General features: G+C 36.6%; 1 protein-coding gene across 1 annotated transcript; it reads left to right on the top strand.

The window, feature by feature from the left end:
- Nucleotides 1–5244: 5244 nt before the first annotated feature.
- LOC125841239 (protein decapping 5-like) lies at nucleotides 5245–15401 on the top strand. Its single transcript, XM_049520326.1, has 7 exons — nucleotides 5245–5564; nucleotides 6624–6724; nucleotides 11800–11871; nucleotides 12033–12842; nucleotides 14132–14329; nucleotides 14490–14600; nucleotides 14710–15401. Exons 1-7 carry the CDS (start codon nucleotides 5378–5380, stop codon nucleotides 14911–14913), a joined length of 1683 nt encoding a protein of 560 aa, XP_049376283.1. The 5' UTR covers nucleotides 5245–5377; the 3' UTR covers nucleotides 14914–15401.
- The last annotated feature ends 452 nt before the right edge of the window (nucleotides 15402–15853 follow it).

Genomic DNA, 15853 nt, shown 5'->3' with positions numbered 1-15853 from the left:
TTAAAACCTTTTTGGTTTACTACTCTGTCTGAATGTGAAACTGATTAAAACTTCATTCGAATTCAAGGTTCATTCGATTAACGATTAAAAGAATATAAAAACTTCATCGTTAAAATAGAAACAAGTTGTATAAAGATTGAATCTTTATTGTTAGTATTCTAAATACTAAGTGGTCTGTCTAATTGTGACAGAAAGGAAAAAAACACTAGTGACATAAAATTAGTGATTTTTGTGTATACAATGGGTGTTTATATGGATTAAATCTCCAAAAGAAGGCTTCGTGTTGCCAATGTGTATTTGATGGTATACAATATGAAAGCATGAGAAAAAATATGTGGAAAATAATTTCAAATACTTGAAAAATATTTTTGAGAACATATTTAAAATGTGAGGGGTTCTTTACTTGTGATAAAGATAAAATTAGACTTGCTATCTAATTTAAATTTGAAAATACAAGATATGAAATAATGACATTCTTGTATTATGCTTCAGCTTAAACGGGGCAAAAGTAGCTATCTGGCACATTAGGGAGGAGGTCTCATATGAGGAAGGCGGATGATAGGATAGCCCTGTTAGACCCACAAAATTCTTGGAGTATATTTGATATTGTGGTCGTTAAGTCTCTCTTTACTAGTATATGATATGACTAGTATAAAACCACAAAATTATATTACTCGTTCAAAAGAATTGTATTCTTTGATGAAAAAGTTTTACTTAAAATATTGTGATTTTTCATGAAAAGATATGTCTATTAATTTTTTTTTTTGTATAGACATGAACATTGGTGAAAAGTGATCTGTTCTGTTTGTGTTGTAAAACAAATATTTGGGTCATATTGCCCCTATTGGACTGATGAAACTATGATCGTGGGTAATTCTATAACAAATTGAATGTTATGGAAAGATCCTTTTGAAAATGACATATGACAAGGTGTTGACTCTAAAACAATGTCTGTATTTGAGAAAGTTATAAAAAGTAAAGAACAAAATATTTGTGGGAAAATGTTACCTCACAGAAAGTCTTTTCAAACTTAGTATTTTTGTTTGTTCGAAGTTTAATACCTTAGAATTGATTTACACTGACATTTGTGATATGAAGTCAACACCATCTCGTGGTGGGAAAAAGTGTTTCATAAATTTTATTGACAATTGCACTAAATATTGTTATGTTTATTTGCTGAATGGTAAGGATAAAACAATAGAAACATATTGGCAATATAAAACTGAAGTTGAAAATCAGTTGGATAAAAAGATTGTCATGATTAGAAGTGGTAGATGTGGAGAATATGAATCTTCTTTTGCAGAAATATATTTGGAAAATTGAATCATCCATGAAATTGCTGCACATTCTCAATCTAATGAAATTGTTAACAGGAAAAAAACCGAACTTTGAAGGAAATGTTGAATGTCCTATTTATAAGTTCAGGTTTACCACATAATTTGTGGGGGGTGCTATCATTATAGCAAAAGAGAACAAAAAAAAAATTGTATGTTCAGAAAGAGAGAAACAAAAAGGTTTGTTTGTTAGTAAAGGGAGTAACAAATTAAAAAAAAACTTTTGTTTGTTAAGAAAGGGAGCAACTGAAAGTTCTGTTTGTTCAGGCTATGTTGTATCTTGATAGAGAATTGTTTGTCGTCCCTTAAAGTTTATACAAGCAATAACTCTTGAAAGATAGTGATCAAACAATTTCCAATACAGTCTATTTCATATGAGAAATGGAAATAAGGGAACTATTCCCAAACGGGTCAAAATAGGACCTAAGACTTTGGATTGTATGTTCATTGGATATGCTACAAATAGTAAAGCATGTCGATTTATGGTTCATAAGTCTGAACCGTAGGATAGTCAAGTGAAGGGTCTAAACGACCTTGGAAAGAACCAAAGGAGAATGTACTTAATAAAGAGATTCAGAGGCGTAGTAAATGTCAATGGACAAATTACTTCCTACGAGTTTGATTTTGTAACATTTCTTCTTGAAAACGAGTCTCATATATTCTAAAAGTTATGCCCTTTGTGGACTCATTCTCTTTGACAAAAGGTTGTCAATAGTAAGATAGATTCAATCTTGAGCAACCATACTTGAGAGTTGGTTGATCTTCCTCCAGGAAATAAACGTTTGGGTTCAAAGTGGATCTACAAAAGGAAAAGAAAGTTGATGAAACTATTGACAAATACAAAGACAAACTTGTTGTCATAGGCTTTAGACAATAAGAAAGCCTTGTTTGACAGATAATAGCACTAACTAGGATTACATCAATTCAGATGTTAATTGCGCAAGTTGCGAAATATGGCCTTCAAATTCGTCAAAATGGATGTGAAAACCTTTTTTTAAAATGAAAAATTGGAGGAAGAAATTTACATGGAACAACTCAAGGGCTTTGTGGTTCTGGTAAAGAAAAGAAAGTCTGTAAACTTGTTAAGTCACTCTGTGGACTAAAAACAAGCGCCTAAATAATGACATGCGGAGTTTGACCAAACTATGTTGTCAAATGAATTCAAGATTAATGAATGTGATAAATGTTTTTACATTAAAGACACTCCAAATCACAAGGTCATTGTTTGTTTTTATGTTGATGACATGTTGATCATCAAAAGAGACATTTCTGACATAAATGCTACTAACCATATGCTAGAAAGTAACTTCGATATGAAAGACATTGAAGTTACTGATGTGATTGTAAATGTACTTGACAAATTCAAGCATTTGGATTTCAATATTGTCAAGACTTCAATAAATGTGAGATTTGTACTTCAATTGAGTTGTGCTAAAGTATTGAGAAGTATGATATATATCATAAAGTGTACGCGATCAGATATAACATATGCTATTAATAAACTAAGTTGGTTCACGAGTAATCTCAATCAAACTCATTGGATGACAATGAAAAGAGTTTTGGAGTATTTAAAGCATACTTAAAAAACTATTGCTTTGCATTATAACTAATATTCAACAGTATTGGAAAAGAATATAGTGATGCAAATTGAATCACTAGGTCAAATGAAGTAAAATCCACAAGCGAATTTGTATTTACTCTTGGTGGAGGAGCTGTCTCTTGGAAATCTTCCAAATAGAGATGTATCGCTCGCTCCACTATGAAATATGAGTTTATCACTCTAGATAAGGCTGGTAATGAAGTTGAATGACTCCAAAATTTCTTGAAAGATTTTTGGCCCAAACCTTTTAGCTCCAATATGCATACACTGTGAAAGTTAATTTGCAATAGGTAGGGCATGGAGCATGATGTATAACGGAAAGTCTCGTCATATATGACGTAGCCATAATATAATTAGAGAACTACTCTCTAGTGGAATTATCATAATTGACTATGTAAAGTCAAAAGATAATGTGTCGGATCCCCTTATAAAAGGCCTAACTAGAGAGGGAGTTGATAGATTATCAAAGGGAATTGGACTAGAACAAGTCATTGTGGCGGTAACTCTACCTAGAAGACTGGAGATCCCAAGATCTAGGTTCAAGGAGATCAAACAAAGTCATTGATGACGGTTCAACATTGTCAAAATATTTTTTATGGTCCATTCTCATGATAAGACAATGTTCAGTAACAAGGATAAAGGCATTAGGACTTTTTAATGATTTCTAAGTTTGATACAGGGTATATCAAATGGTGTATCTACGGGATAACACATTTAGAAATCACCTATGTAAGTGTGAAGTGTAAGCCGCTTCAAAGAGAATCCGGTAAGGCAGTTCTCTACGCACTTATAAACCAAGATGTGTTCATGGCTGAAACGAACAAAACAGTGAGAACCAAAAACAGTTCAAGGGTTGATTGTGTGACTTATGTTGTCTAGGTATACACCAAAGCTCGACGGTTCAAAGACATCAAATCTACCGATTGACCGAGTATATCCGATATATGTTCACTATGGAAAGTTCAAAGGGAAACCCACTTATCCAGAGGCAATCAATCCTTAATTACAAATCACACAGGTTTTCATGCATATGTTTTAACAATAGCCATTCCCTATTCATGTGGGGGATTGTTGGGTTTTAAAGGTGTGAATAGGAAATGAAGGGTTGTGACTCTCCTGAAGAGTTGTGACTATGTTGAAGGGTTGTGAACTTTATGAAAGGTTGTGTCCATTCTAAAGGGTTGTGACCGTTTGAAAGGTTATGCCTTTTCCAAAGTGTTGTCTTCTTTCTGAAAGGTTATGCCTTTTCCAAAGTGTTGTCTTCTTTCTGAAAGGTTGTCTTCTTTCCAAAGGGTTGTGACCTTTACCTTTTGTTGACTATAAATAGAGAGGTTTTCTCTCATTTTTCGGCATCAAATTCTTCCCTTCTTTTGCATACATTTCTTACAAAATAAAATCGATCGATCGTGTTTGTGTGTGTGATTCATTGCTGTCATTTTGAGTTTGTTGAAATTATTGAAGTTTGAGGTACCACTACTTCTTTAATGGTTAATCCGTTTTATTTTGGGAGGAATTAATCTACAACCTCGGGTACTTGAGGGGATTAAATTTCTTAAGGACACACAGTTGGTTCTGTGGACTCGGATAGTTCTTTGTGTTTTTCTTTTCATCTTTTATTATTTCTGGTTTGCTAATCTGAATACATGAGATAACATTACAAGGTATTTATTGATGTTCTCATTCTATTCGTTGTTGTATTTGTGCAAATTTCGATCTTTGTACTATTCGAGCTCGGGAGTGAATGCGACTAAGTGGGTAAGATTGACGTAGTGAACTTCTAGTTTCATCCACAATTGCTTGAAATTTTTCTTTTGTTTTATATTGTTCTTATTGCTCGAAATACATGTTTTGTTGAGATATTTGTACTAAACAAATCATAGAAGCTCACTACTTGCATCATTAGATTTTGGAGATATTTTGATCTTTCCACACTTTATTTATTTCAAATTTATTATCCTTTAGTAATTACTGTTTTTAGATTACGATGTACTATAATACTATTGAAATTCTCAATAGGTTAGAATTTTATGGCTTAGACAAATTTGATCACAACAATTTTAGTGTTTCCCAATTGATAATCCATTGCCACTAAAAGCGCGATACGTATAACAAGGGCATAAATGTCTTTAAACCTACGGAAAAAAATGGAATGAAATTTTTTTTTTTTAAAAATAAATTATAGAATGGACCCAAAACTTTAACTATTTGTGCATTTCCCCCATTATATTTGTTGAGTTGATGATTTAACCCATTAACTTTTAAAAGAACATTCCAGAAAAGATCCCTCTTTACAAGCCAAAGGGTATGGTCCCAAAATAGAAACCGCCCTCTCTTCTCACAAAAAAAGCAAAACCATAACAAATAAACAGCCAAAAATTTGATTCGCAGTTTCACACGCAAACGCACGCAGCGCCCTAATTTGATTTTTCCTCTTTCGTAAACGATGGCGAATGATTCCGGTATCAATCAACCGCCGTCGACAGCGGCGGCGGTGGTGTCACCATCGCCGTCATCTACGCCGGATTCGTATATCGGTAGTTTCATAAGTCTGACATCGAAGTCCGAGATTCGTTATGAAGGAGTGCTGGACTTTCTTAATACTAAGGACTCTTCCCTTGGCTTGAAGAACGGTTAGATTTTAGCGTCGTGTTGTAATTTTTCGTATTAATTATACGCATTGTTGTATCTGTATATGTTGTTGATGTGAAACTGGAAATGGATTATTGTTTTGTTTCAAAGATTATATTGGCTTTGTTAAATGATGACATGGTTCTGTTGCATCTTCAATAACAAAGAAAAGGAATGCCAGGAAAAAGTTCTCAACTGGATGTGAGTTTGTAAGATGGTGCATGGTTTCATGTTGTTGTGGATTTTGGAGTGAAACAGAAGGTTGACACCAATCTTGCACTCTTTGAAGCCTCAAGTGCAGCGATACTTAGAATGCAAGATTGGTGTCAACCTTCTGTTTCACTCCAAAATCCACAACAACATGAAACCATGCACCAACTTACAAATCTAGTTGAGAACTTTTTCCTGGCATTCCTTTTCTTTGTTATTCTAAGTATCTAGCTCTAGAGCATTGGGTAGATTGGTGATGTTGACAGATTAATGCCTCTAACTTTATCTTCTAATTGATTTTTTTTAATAATGGCTTTGACTTATTTATATGTCACACTGGCCTCATGGGATATTTCAAATCTTTGGCACACTTGTGTAACCAATAACTGGCTTTACACCATTGGGTTTTAAATCCTCTTAATTTTGGTCCAACTTAATATTAAATATCATTTCTGCAATTCAAATGAACCTGATGATGTTTTTCTTTCCCTAGAAAATAAAGTTTAATATGATGTGTAAATAAGTTTACTTTTATCATTGCTGGAGTTTAATCATGCGTGGCTGAACTGAGTTGCATCAAAATGGGGCAAATGGTGAAGAGTCTTCTTCTCCACCCTTGTGTGAAACACTGTTTTTTATGGAATGAAGCTTAGTTTTTCTATAGCGCTGCTTTAGTGCCTTTTTTTGTCAACCATATAGGTTTCTCAAGAATTTGTGCATTCCCGAGATAGAGGGTCAGGAATATTAGTTTCAGAATTGGATGCTGGCTTTATGCTTATGATTATTTCCATTTCGGAGCTCTCATCAATTATGGACAAAATGCCTTATTTTAACCAGTGATCTATTTGCAGTGAGATCATATGGAACTGAGGGGCGTAAGAAAGACGGTCCACAGATTCCTCCAAATGATAAAGTTTTTGAATTCATTTTGTTTCGTGGGAGTGATATTAAGGTACATGCATATATTTTGATTGGTATAAATCTCACTTCTACTTTTAGTAAAGAGACTCAATGCAGTTTGCTTAACGTGATGCTTCTACTTTTGACTTGTATATGCTCATTCCAAAGTATATGTGCCTAAATTTCTTAATTTCTCTTTCAAACTTACATATCATTACTCAAATTAGAAACCAATATTTTGTTCGTACAGGGAGTTTATTGTGCCATGTCGTGTTGACTATGTCTTCTTTTTTTTTTTGATAAACCGTGGTGTCCGGGCTGGGCTAGGCCATCTTGCGCGCACTTTGATGATTCACTTCATCTGATTTGACTAGTTAGACTCGCGAGGATAATTTCGTACTGGACAACCTAGAGGGTATTTTGTGCAAAATTTGTGAATATATATTCAATCAGGTGTAAAAATTAACACCAAAATGGTGCCAGATGTACATATTTGCACACAACCTTAGGCTTCCAAAAAATTGATCCAACTGTTCTATACACACAAGCTCCTCTTTACAACTAACTTAAATAAAACAAGGGGACCTTTTATCTTCTGCGTTGTTTATTCTAAGTTTGAAAGCTTTGAGCAGGATGATGGATCAAACTGTTTTGGTGGGTTACTTGAAGGGTTTTGATTCTTTCGTTGGGGGTGTAAGGACAATATTGGTGTCTCACTTATTGTTTGCAGATGTTACCTTGATCCTTGTGATGCAGTTGAGACCCAGTTGGATGATTTAGGCCAAGTTCTCACTTGGTTTCAGTCACAGGCAGGGACAGGACTTAAAAATTAATTTGAGGGAGTGAGATTATTCCTGTTGCAAATACATTTAAAAAATTCATCGAAATCACCCATGAAAGCTTCATTTCATTTGATAAGATAAAACCTTTGTCCGCCGTCGAAACCATTTAGAACTTTGTCTGCCATTGAAGTAGCAATTTAGCAGATAAAGTCTTCGCCGTTGATATAAGGGTGTATATAGGGGGTTCATAACCACAAAAATACAATCAAACAAGAATACATCACAAAATATAGTCAAGTAAAATAAAGTCAAATACAAATACAAACAACAAAAAAATAAGGGTGTATATGGGGGTACATAACCAAAAAGATACAGTCAAACAAGAATACATCAACAAAAATACAAGAATGACATGGGATCGCTTGTTCAAGTTTTGAAATGTAGGGTTGGGGTTCTTCTTACAACATAGTGTGGAATTTGGTTATTTAGAGAGTTTAGAGGACATTAACAGGTGGCATAAGAGATATTTGTTGAAAGGTTGAAAAGAAGTGCTCAATAAGAGCACACTATCGAGCATCCCTACTTAATACATGTGTTTATTTTATGCTCCATTTTCTGTCACGGAAAAATTGGAATAGATTTGGAGAAATTTTATGTGGGATGTGGCAGATAGACAAGGAAATTTTACTTGGTGTAGTGGGACACTATCCCATCTGCTTAAAAATAGGGAGGTCTTGGCATTGAAGATTTAAAGGTGTTTAATAACGCCTTTCTTGACAAATGATTATGGAGGTTTGTGGTGGAGGTACAAGCATTGTNGGATAGCTGTAAATATGGTCTAGAGATATCACTTTGCCTTTCAGGTGTGGTCTATAGAGGAATCTCTTGAAGGTATGAGAGGATTTTATGGGAAAATATCTCATTCAAGGTTGGAGATGACGGGAGAGTAAATTTTTAGGGTCATAATTAGTGTGGGGACATTATTGAAAGATGATTTTTAGAGATTGTACAGAATATATTGCCAAAGAGAATCGACAATATTACAACTTAGGGGGACACAAGGTGGAGACCTTTTTTGGACTTGAGATTTAGATGGGAATTTCAAGGTTGGGAAGTGTTGGAGTTACAAAGATTATTAGCCTTACTACATAGGGAAGTCAATCAGGTTGAGAACCCCGATGTTTGGTGGTGGGGCTTGGAAATTATGGAGTGTTCTCTGTTAAATCTTTCTATCAGAAGCTTTTAGTTAGGGAGGAGTACGTTTCCCCATGTAATGCAATATGGATTCCAAAGCTGCCGAGGAAGGTTCGGTTTTTCACTTGGTTAGCCGCTAGAGGGGTGATCTTCACTGCGGAAAATCTTTGAAAGCAAAAGGTTGCTTGTGTTAGTTTGTGTTACATGTGTAAGGAGATGGGCAAGGATGTGGATCATCTCTTGCTAAATTGTGGTTTAACCATGTGGTTATGCTGGGATTTGTCATATGTTTAGGTGGTTTGACACTCCATGGGCAATGCAGAAAACTGTGAAAGAGTTGATGTTCAGCTGGAAGAATGGGAGGAGGAGAAGACATAGGGCTTGGAACGTGGTTCCACTTGCGTCAATGTGGGTTGTTTGGAGAGAGAGAAATAAGAGAGCTTTTGTAGGAGTAGAGTCGAGTTTCTCTTAATTTGAGGAGTTAGTCTCCATTCCCTCATTTTCTTTTGATGTACACAAAAAGGTCCTTATTGTATAGATGATTGGGTGGAGTTTGTAGAGAAGCATATCCTTTTGTAGATTCTCTACCTTTTGGTATTTTCAGTAAATGCTACTTTCATTGCCCTTATCCAAAAGAAGAATGGAGCAGATGAGCTTAAGGACTATAGACCTATAAGCCTAATAGGAGGAGTTCACAAAATTATCTCAAAACTCATCACAGAAAGGCTAAAAACTGGCATGGAGCAACTTGTCAATGACCATCAGATGGCCTTATAAAGGAGGCAAATCCTGGATGCAGCCTTGCTAGCAAATGAGTTGGTAGCTTCCAGGACTAAATGAAACATACCTGGAATTGTATGTACTTGATGTCGAAAATTCTTCTGATCATGTCAATGGGTCCTTTCTCTTGAAGATTCTGAGGGATATGGGATTTAGAGAAGATATATAAACTGGTGCATCTAACTGTTAAGTTTTCAGTATTAATCAATGGAAGCCCCGAAGGTTTCTTTCACTCAAGTAGGGGGTTAAGAAAAGGGGATCCTCCATCTCCCTTTTTTTTTTTTAATTAGCAATGGAAGGCCTCAACCACATATTAAGAACATCTAAATCAAACAAATGGATCAAGGGCTTTGGATCCTTGAACAACATTGCAACAATCTGGAGATCACCCACCTGCTTTATGCAGATGACTCTAATCTTGTGATGCACAAGTGATTCAGATTAGGCACCTCAGATCCATTCTTACCATATTTGAAGCCCTCTGTGGCCTACATATGAACTGGGTTAAGAGCCATCTTTATCGAGTTAATCAGGTTGATGATGGGCTCAATGCACTTGCTAGAATCTAGACTGTCAGTTGGGATCCCTACAAATAGATATCTAGGAATGCCAGTTGGCGCAAAGAGCTAATCTAAGGAGATTAGATTTGGAATGAGGTAATTGAAAGATGTGACAAAAAATTAGCAAGACTGAAAAGCGACTACTTGTCATTAGGGGGAAGATTAACTCTAATCAATTCAGTACTAGATGCTCTCCCAACTTATATGATGGGTTTATTTCCTATTCCCGGGAGTGTGGAAGAAAAGATTGATAAGTTGAGAAGAGATTTCCTTTGGCAAGACAACAAACAAAGAAGAAGCTGGAACCTGTTGAAATGGGAGAAACTAACTCTCAATAAGAAGCAAGGAGGTTTGGGCATTAGGAACCTCAGTTTCCACAATCAGAGTCTTCTCCAAAAATGGGTATGGAGATTCATATTTGAAGACAACACAATCTGGAGAAAGTTCATCTCCCAAAAGTATGTTATGCCAATCGCCCAAGCCAATGGACAACATTAGCAAGTGCCAAGTAGATCCACTTATGGTACCAGACTACCATCTTATGGTGAATAATCAGGAATCAATGACCAGCTTTAAATAAACCATATGTGTCAAGGTTGGGAATGGCCTAAAAACTGATTTTTGGGATGATATTTCGACGGGTCAAAGTCCTCTAAAGAGAACCTCTTCTCTGAACTATACTCTATCAGCATGCGACTACAACCAAAGGTTAATCAGGTATGGGCAAACACAAATGAAACCTGATTTTTAGGAGAGCTTTAAATGACGGGGAACTCAACTAAGTAGCAAACTTGCTACACATTCTGGAAGCTTTCAAGATGACTGCTAAAGTTCCAGACAATCCAAGTTGGAAGCTGAATAGCGAAGAAATCTTCACTGTTAAATCTGTGTACTGGAATCTAAACTATAATACCTCTGTAACAGTGTTTTGGCCCTGACCCTGAGTTGAAAGTCAATATCCCTCCCAAGGTTTCTTGTATTACCTGGCTGGCGAGCACACGATAAATTATGAAGAATAGGTTTCCAGATTTGCTCAAAGTGTTCTTTATGTGGACTGAATGGGGAGACTAATGAGCACCTATTAATTTATCACAAGATAACAACAATTTTGTGGCACATGTTCTTAGGTATCAGCTGGGTCATGCCCATAACCACTTTTGATCTACTTAGTAACTGGAAGGAGATTGGAAAAAGATATAGAGGTGAGAATTAGTGGCAATTGATCCCAGCTTGCATATGCTGGATAGTCTGGATAGAGCAAAACTCAAGAATTTTTGAAGATACAAGCAGCTCCATTCACAAAATTAGGATGAAGTGTCTTAGTCTCTTCTACTTTTGGTGTAAACACAATCTTTTTGGGGATAACAGGGGATTTGAAAGATCAAAATAGGTAAAATTGTAATATTGCAGCTCTATAGTTCTGGACAGTCTCCTTTTGGCTCTTATATGAGCTTGTAACTACTCATTTCAGCACTACCCAAGTGCCGGCACTGCCGCCTTTTGCTATATATGCAAATTGTTACCTTTCTCAAAAAAAAATTCAGAAAAATTATTTCCCATTCTTAAAATAACTCTCTGCCCCTAAAAGGTGGGTGGTGGTGGGGCAATTAATGGAAGGAGGTTACATACAAGAAGTCTACCTGGTTGTTGTCCTTGCAATGACCAATTGGAGTGACTTCATTGCATCAATTTATTCGTAAATTTTGTGCTTCACTGATTTTGTGGTAATCAGTTTCCTTTTTGTCAGAAGATCAGCATTTTCTCTCTTTGCCTTTGAAGGTTGATTCTAAGAAAAATATCTTCTCTTTCAGGATTTGCAAGTAAAATCCTCGCCATCTCCTCAAGTGGAAGAATCATTGGATAATGATCCTGCAATTATTCAGGTGCTTAATCTGCTTTATTTGCAATAGATGATGCCTTACACTATCTATTGTAAAATTTGCATGGGAGATTATGCTGATAATATGTACCCAAAAAATCTGATAGTAGTTGCTAGATTTTATTTTTCTTCCATAGTAATATAATGCCATTTTGATTTCTGTAGTCACGCTATGCTGGAGTCTCCCCAAGCTCTTCAAAATTGGTGTCACTTAATGGTGGATCTTTTACAGAATATGGCTCTTACAAGGGACCTGCTTCCTTGAATAGTGTGCCACCTTTGCATCAATCGGTAAACCAGACTGAATATGGCGCTTCTCAGGCAACTCAATCCAACATGGGTTCTTATGTAGCTCCCTCTTACCAGCAAAGATACAGTGAACCCGCTAGCAGTCACCATGCTTCACAACATTCTCTTCCACCTTCTGCTTCACATGTGATGATGCAGGATTTGAAGCAGGCTTACCCACTCCAAGGCCCTGAACATTTCACTTCAGCTGTTCTACCAAAAAGCGTAGCTCCAGTGCCTGTGGTTACCACTGCAAATTCTTTATCTTTAACTAGCAGACAAAGTCTTGCACCACAGCAACTTCCTATGGCTCCCAGTACTAACATTGTATCTCCCTTATTATCTGTAACCTCTTCCATGCCTTCTTATGCATATACTCCTGCATTTCCCCAATCTAGTCAAACTGTGGGCAACTCTGGTGCTCCGATCTTTTCTAGAATAGGTTCTAATGCTTCACCCTTATATCCTGTATCCCCAGTTGTAGATTCCTCATCAGGTGTCTTTCCACAACAACCTCCCAGATTGCTAACTCCAGATCAGTTATCTCTACCTAGTTTTTCTGGGCAATTATATTTAGATCAGAAGAACCTTGGTGTTCTCAGCTCAGAACCTCAGAATCCCTCGTCATCATTTACTACTTCAGCAGTCCAAGCGCCATTGTTGCCACTGCCACCTGCTGCAAAGAAGGTTATTTGCTCTTCATTTTTTGACCAGTGTCTGGTTGAATTTTTACTGTAATTATTGATATAGAACCATTTCTGCCCTTATGTAGTTCAATTGCCTTATTCTATGATTTGTAGTGGCAAGTCCATTGGATGCCAGTATTAAAGTGGTGGAATTACTGTGGAACTGGTTCTGCTTGTCATTCATTTAATTGCTTCGACAAGTGACCGTGTACATCCGATGCTTGCTTGCTTTCCATTTTTATTTGAGGTTGGGTGCTACTAGGATCCTAAGTTATGCCCTAGCTTGTCAAAGTGTGATGTGCTTGGTAGTTTGATTCTATCACTGTTTCCTCCTTTGCCTTTAAATTCAAACTTTACATCCGTGTTCTATATTGATCTGGACATAGTATGTTGCATGTACTCTTCTACGGGTAAAGTAGATTGGATTGACACAATTATGCATATTTGCGGTTATCTTGTAACAATCAATGGGTTTACATTTATTTTACTGTTTTCTGGAAAAAGAAAAATCTAGAAGCAATGGAGAACTAGAACTCAATAAATCTAGATGCAGCTTTCTTGTCACAATGTGGATTTAAGATGCAAAAGCTAATTCCTGCTTACTACCTGTCTGAAGCTCAAGTAAAGTTTTTTTATAATGTGTCTGTATAGGCATGTGGTGGGTATGAATATGTTGTGGTGAAAGCCTAGCAAATTGATGTAGGACGTATTAAGGCCCCTGACGGAAGGGGATGGTAGAAGGGATGCATTTTCAGTAGAGAAAGAGAGATGAGATAGAGAAACGATGGAAGAAATAGCATTACTAAAGTAAGAGTGTTGTGAGAATTCACTTTGTATACCTTTTAGGTTTTACCACTGGCAATTCAAGCTGAAAATATAGAGTGAAGGATGAAGAAGGAGAAAAGCTTTCGTGGTATTCGTTTTGGGCCATCAGAAGAATGTAAGAGATCGAATAAGGGGTTTAGGCGGTCGGGGTTTATGAAATGACTGGTCTAACATTTTAAACGAGAATAATTAACCCATAGTAACACTCCTGCATTCCTCGGGCATAATACCTAAAGGGTGGGAATTGCATCAAACATAGCTTCTTTAAGATTCTCTGTTATCAATAAGTTAAGGGACTTGAAGATCCATACCACTTCCAAAAGTGTTCCAAACGAACGATGCTTCCGTAACAATGCAAATTACCTTTGCTTTATAAATGTTTCTTCCTTGTCAAAAACTGTTTCTGCCTCTGGAAGCAATTTCGTAACCAGCTTATGAATTTTTTTTTGTGTTGAACTTTTGCAGTTGCAATCATCTTCAGTGTTTACCGAAGAGTTTGATTTTGTTGCAATGAATGAGAAGTTCAACAAAGATGAGGTGTGGGGTTATCTTGGAAAAGCAAAACAAACAGCTAAAAAGATGGACAGCATGGATATTGCTTTGGTCAATGATAACAAGGGGAATGAAGTAGATCATGGCTTGGATTCTAATGCTGATCCCAAAGTAGGTGTCAAGCATTTTAATCATGTATAATCGAATTATCCACATGTTATTTTGCATTATATTCCTCTTTACCAGCCTGAGTCGTATTACTCATATAATATGATTGCCATAAGCGTTTTAAGTTTTTGATCATTTAATTCTCCTCCTGATTTCTGCGCAGCCTGCCTATAATAAGGATGACTTCTTTGATAATATATCCCGCAATACAGTTGCTCGTGGAGGTAGGAATGGGCAGAATCGCCTTTCTCAGAGGATGAGGCAGGATAGTGAGGTTTGTTCGTCTACCCCTCAACTAAATATTCACTGAGTTTTGATCAATTACTATTACACACTAGTGACAGTAACTAACAAGTCACTCCTTTTTTTGTTATTGCCTCCAGACTTTCGGTAACCATCAACAAAGGCCTTATGCGAATGGTGGCTATGGGCCTGGTGGCTATGGACCTGGACATGGTGGGCACCGTGGTGCATATGGCTATGGGCCTGGAGATGGTGCTCACCGTGGTGCATATGGCTATGGTTGGGGAAGGGGGTATAATAACTATGGCGGTAGGGGCCGTGGAGGAGCGCACATGAGGATGTAACGTATTCATTGGAGTTCTGCATGGTGTCTTGTTATGTCATTTTCTGCAGTATTCAACACAATGGCAGAGTAAATCTCCCGCTAGTTTATGACATTTGCTGAGGAGTTCAATACCAAATGTTACCAAACTACCAATTGCTACAGTTGCAGGTGTATTAGGAATTGTTATTCATGGCTGGTTCATGTTTTATTTTTTGGTCCAGCGAGCCAGGTTTTTCTACATGCTTTACACGACTATTGCTATCGTGTATGTATGCCCTAGTGGAGATTTGATTTTTTCAATCAGTTCACTTGTTATCTCGTCTGATATACACACAACTTGTCGTTAGATCAAGGAGATTTGATGTGTAAGTTGTCTGGTAGTTTCTTTAGCTCAAATTAGACTGAGGAAATGAACTTGGTCTTCTCTTCAGTATTAAAAAACATAAGTAGACACTTGTATAAATAATTACATATATTTGGCATATTCAGTGAATACGAACAGGATTCTTGGAGAGGAACTGGTCCCCTAATTTAGCTGTGTTTTTTTTTTAGAAAGATTTTCTTAGACTAGTGATATTGACAAATGTCTCCTAAGATGGTGGAGGATTTTTCTGCTGGACACGTGCATTTTCTGACTCCTTGAAATATTAATTATACATCTCATGATCTCAATGTATTAATTTGCAATTTATAACACATCACCACCATGTGTGGAGGAAGAAAAAAAGTTTGTGCATTTCCAATCTTTTTCTTAGATTGAAAGGGACCACACCCATAAAACATAGGTCTTCACTTTATTCTCCTTCCATCCCCCCCACCCCACCACCCCTTACCCCAGCCCCAAAACGGAGGGTGAGGGGTGTTGACATGTAGAAGGTAATAACATGTACTCCATATAATCAGTTGAGATATGTGCAAGTTGATCTGAACATCATAATTATAAAAAGGAATGAGAAAAG

Source organism: Solanum stenotomum, chromosome 10 (assembly GCF_019186545.1).
Source record: "Solanum stenotomum isolate F172 chromosome 10, ASM1918654v1, whole genome shotgun sequence".
Classification (NCBI taxonomy): domain Eukaryota; kingdom Viridiplantae; phylum Streptophyta; class Magnoliopsida; order Solanales; family Solanaceae; genus Solanum; species Solanum stenotomum.
Note: the sequence above shows the minus strand (reverse complement) of the source record. Positions and strands in the feature narration are given on the sequence as shown.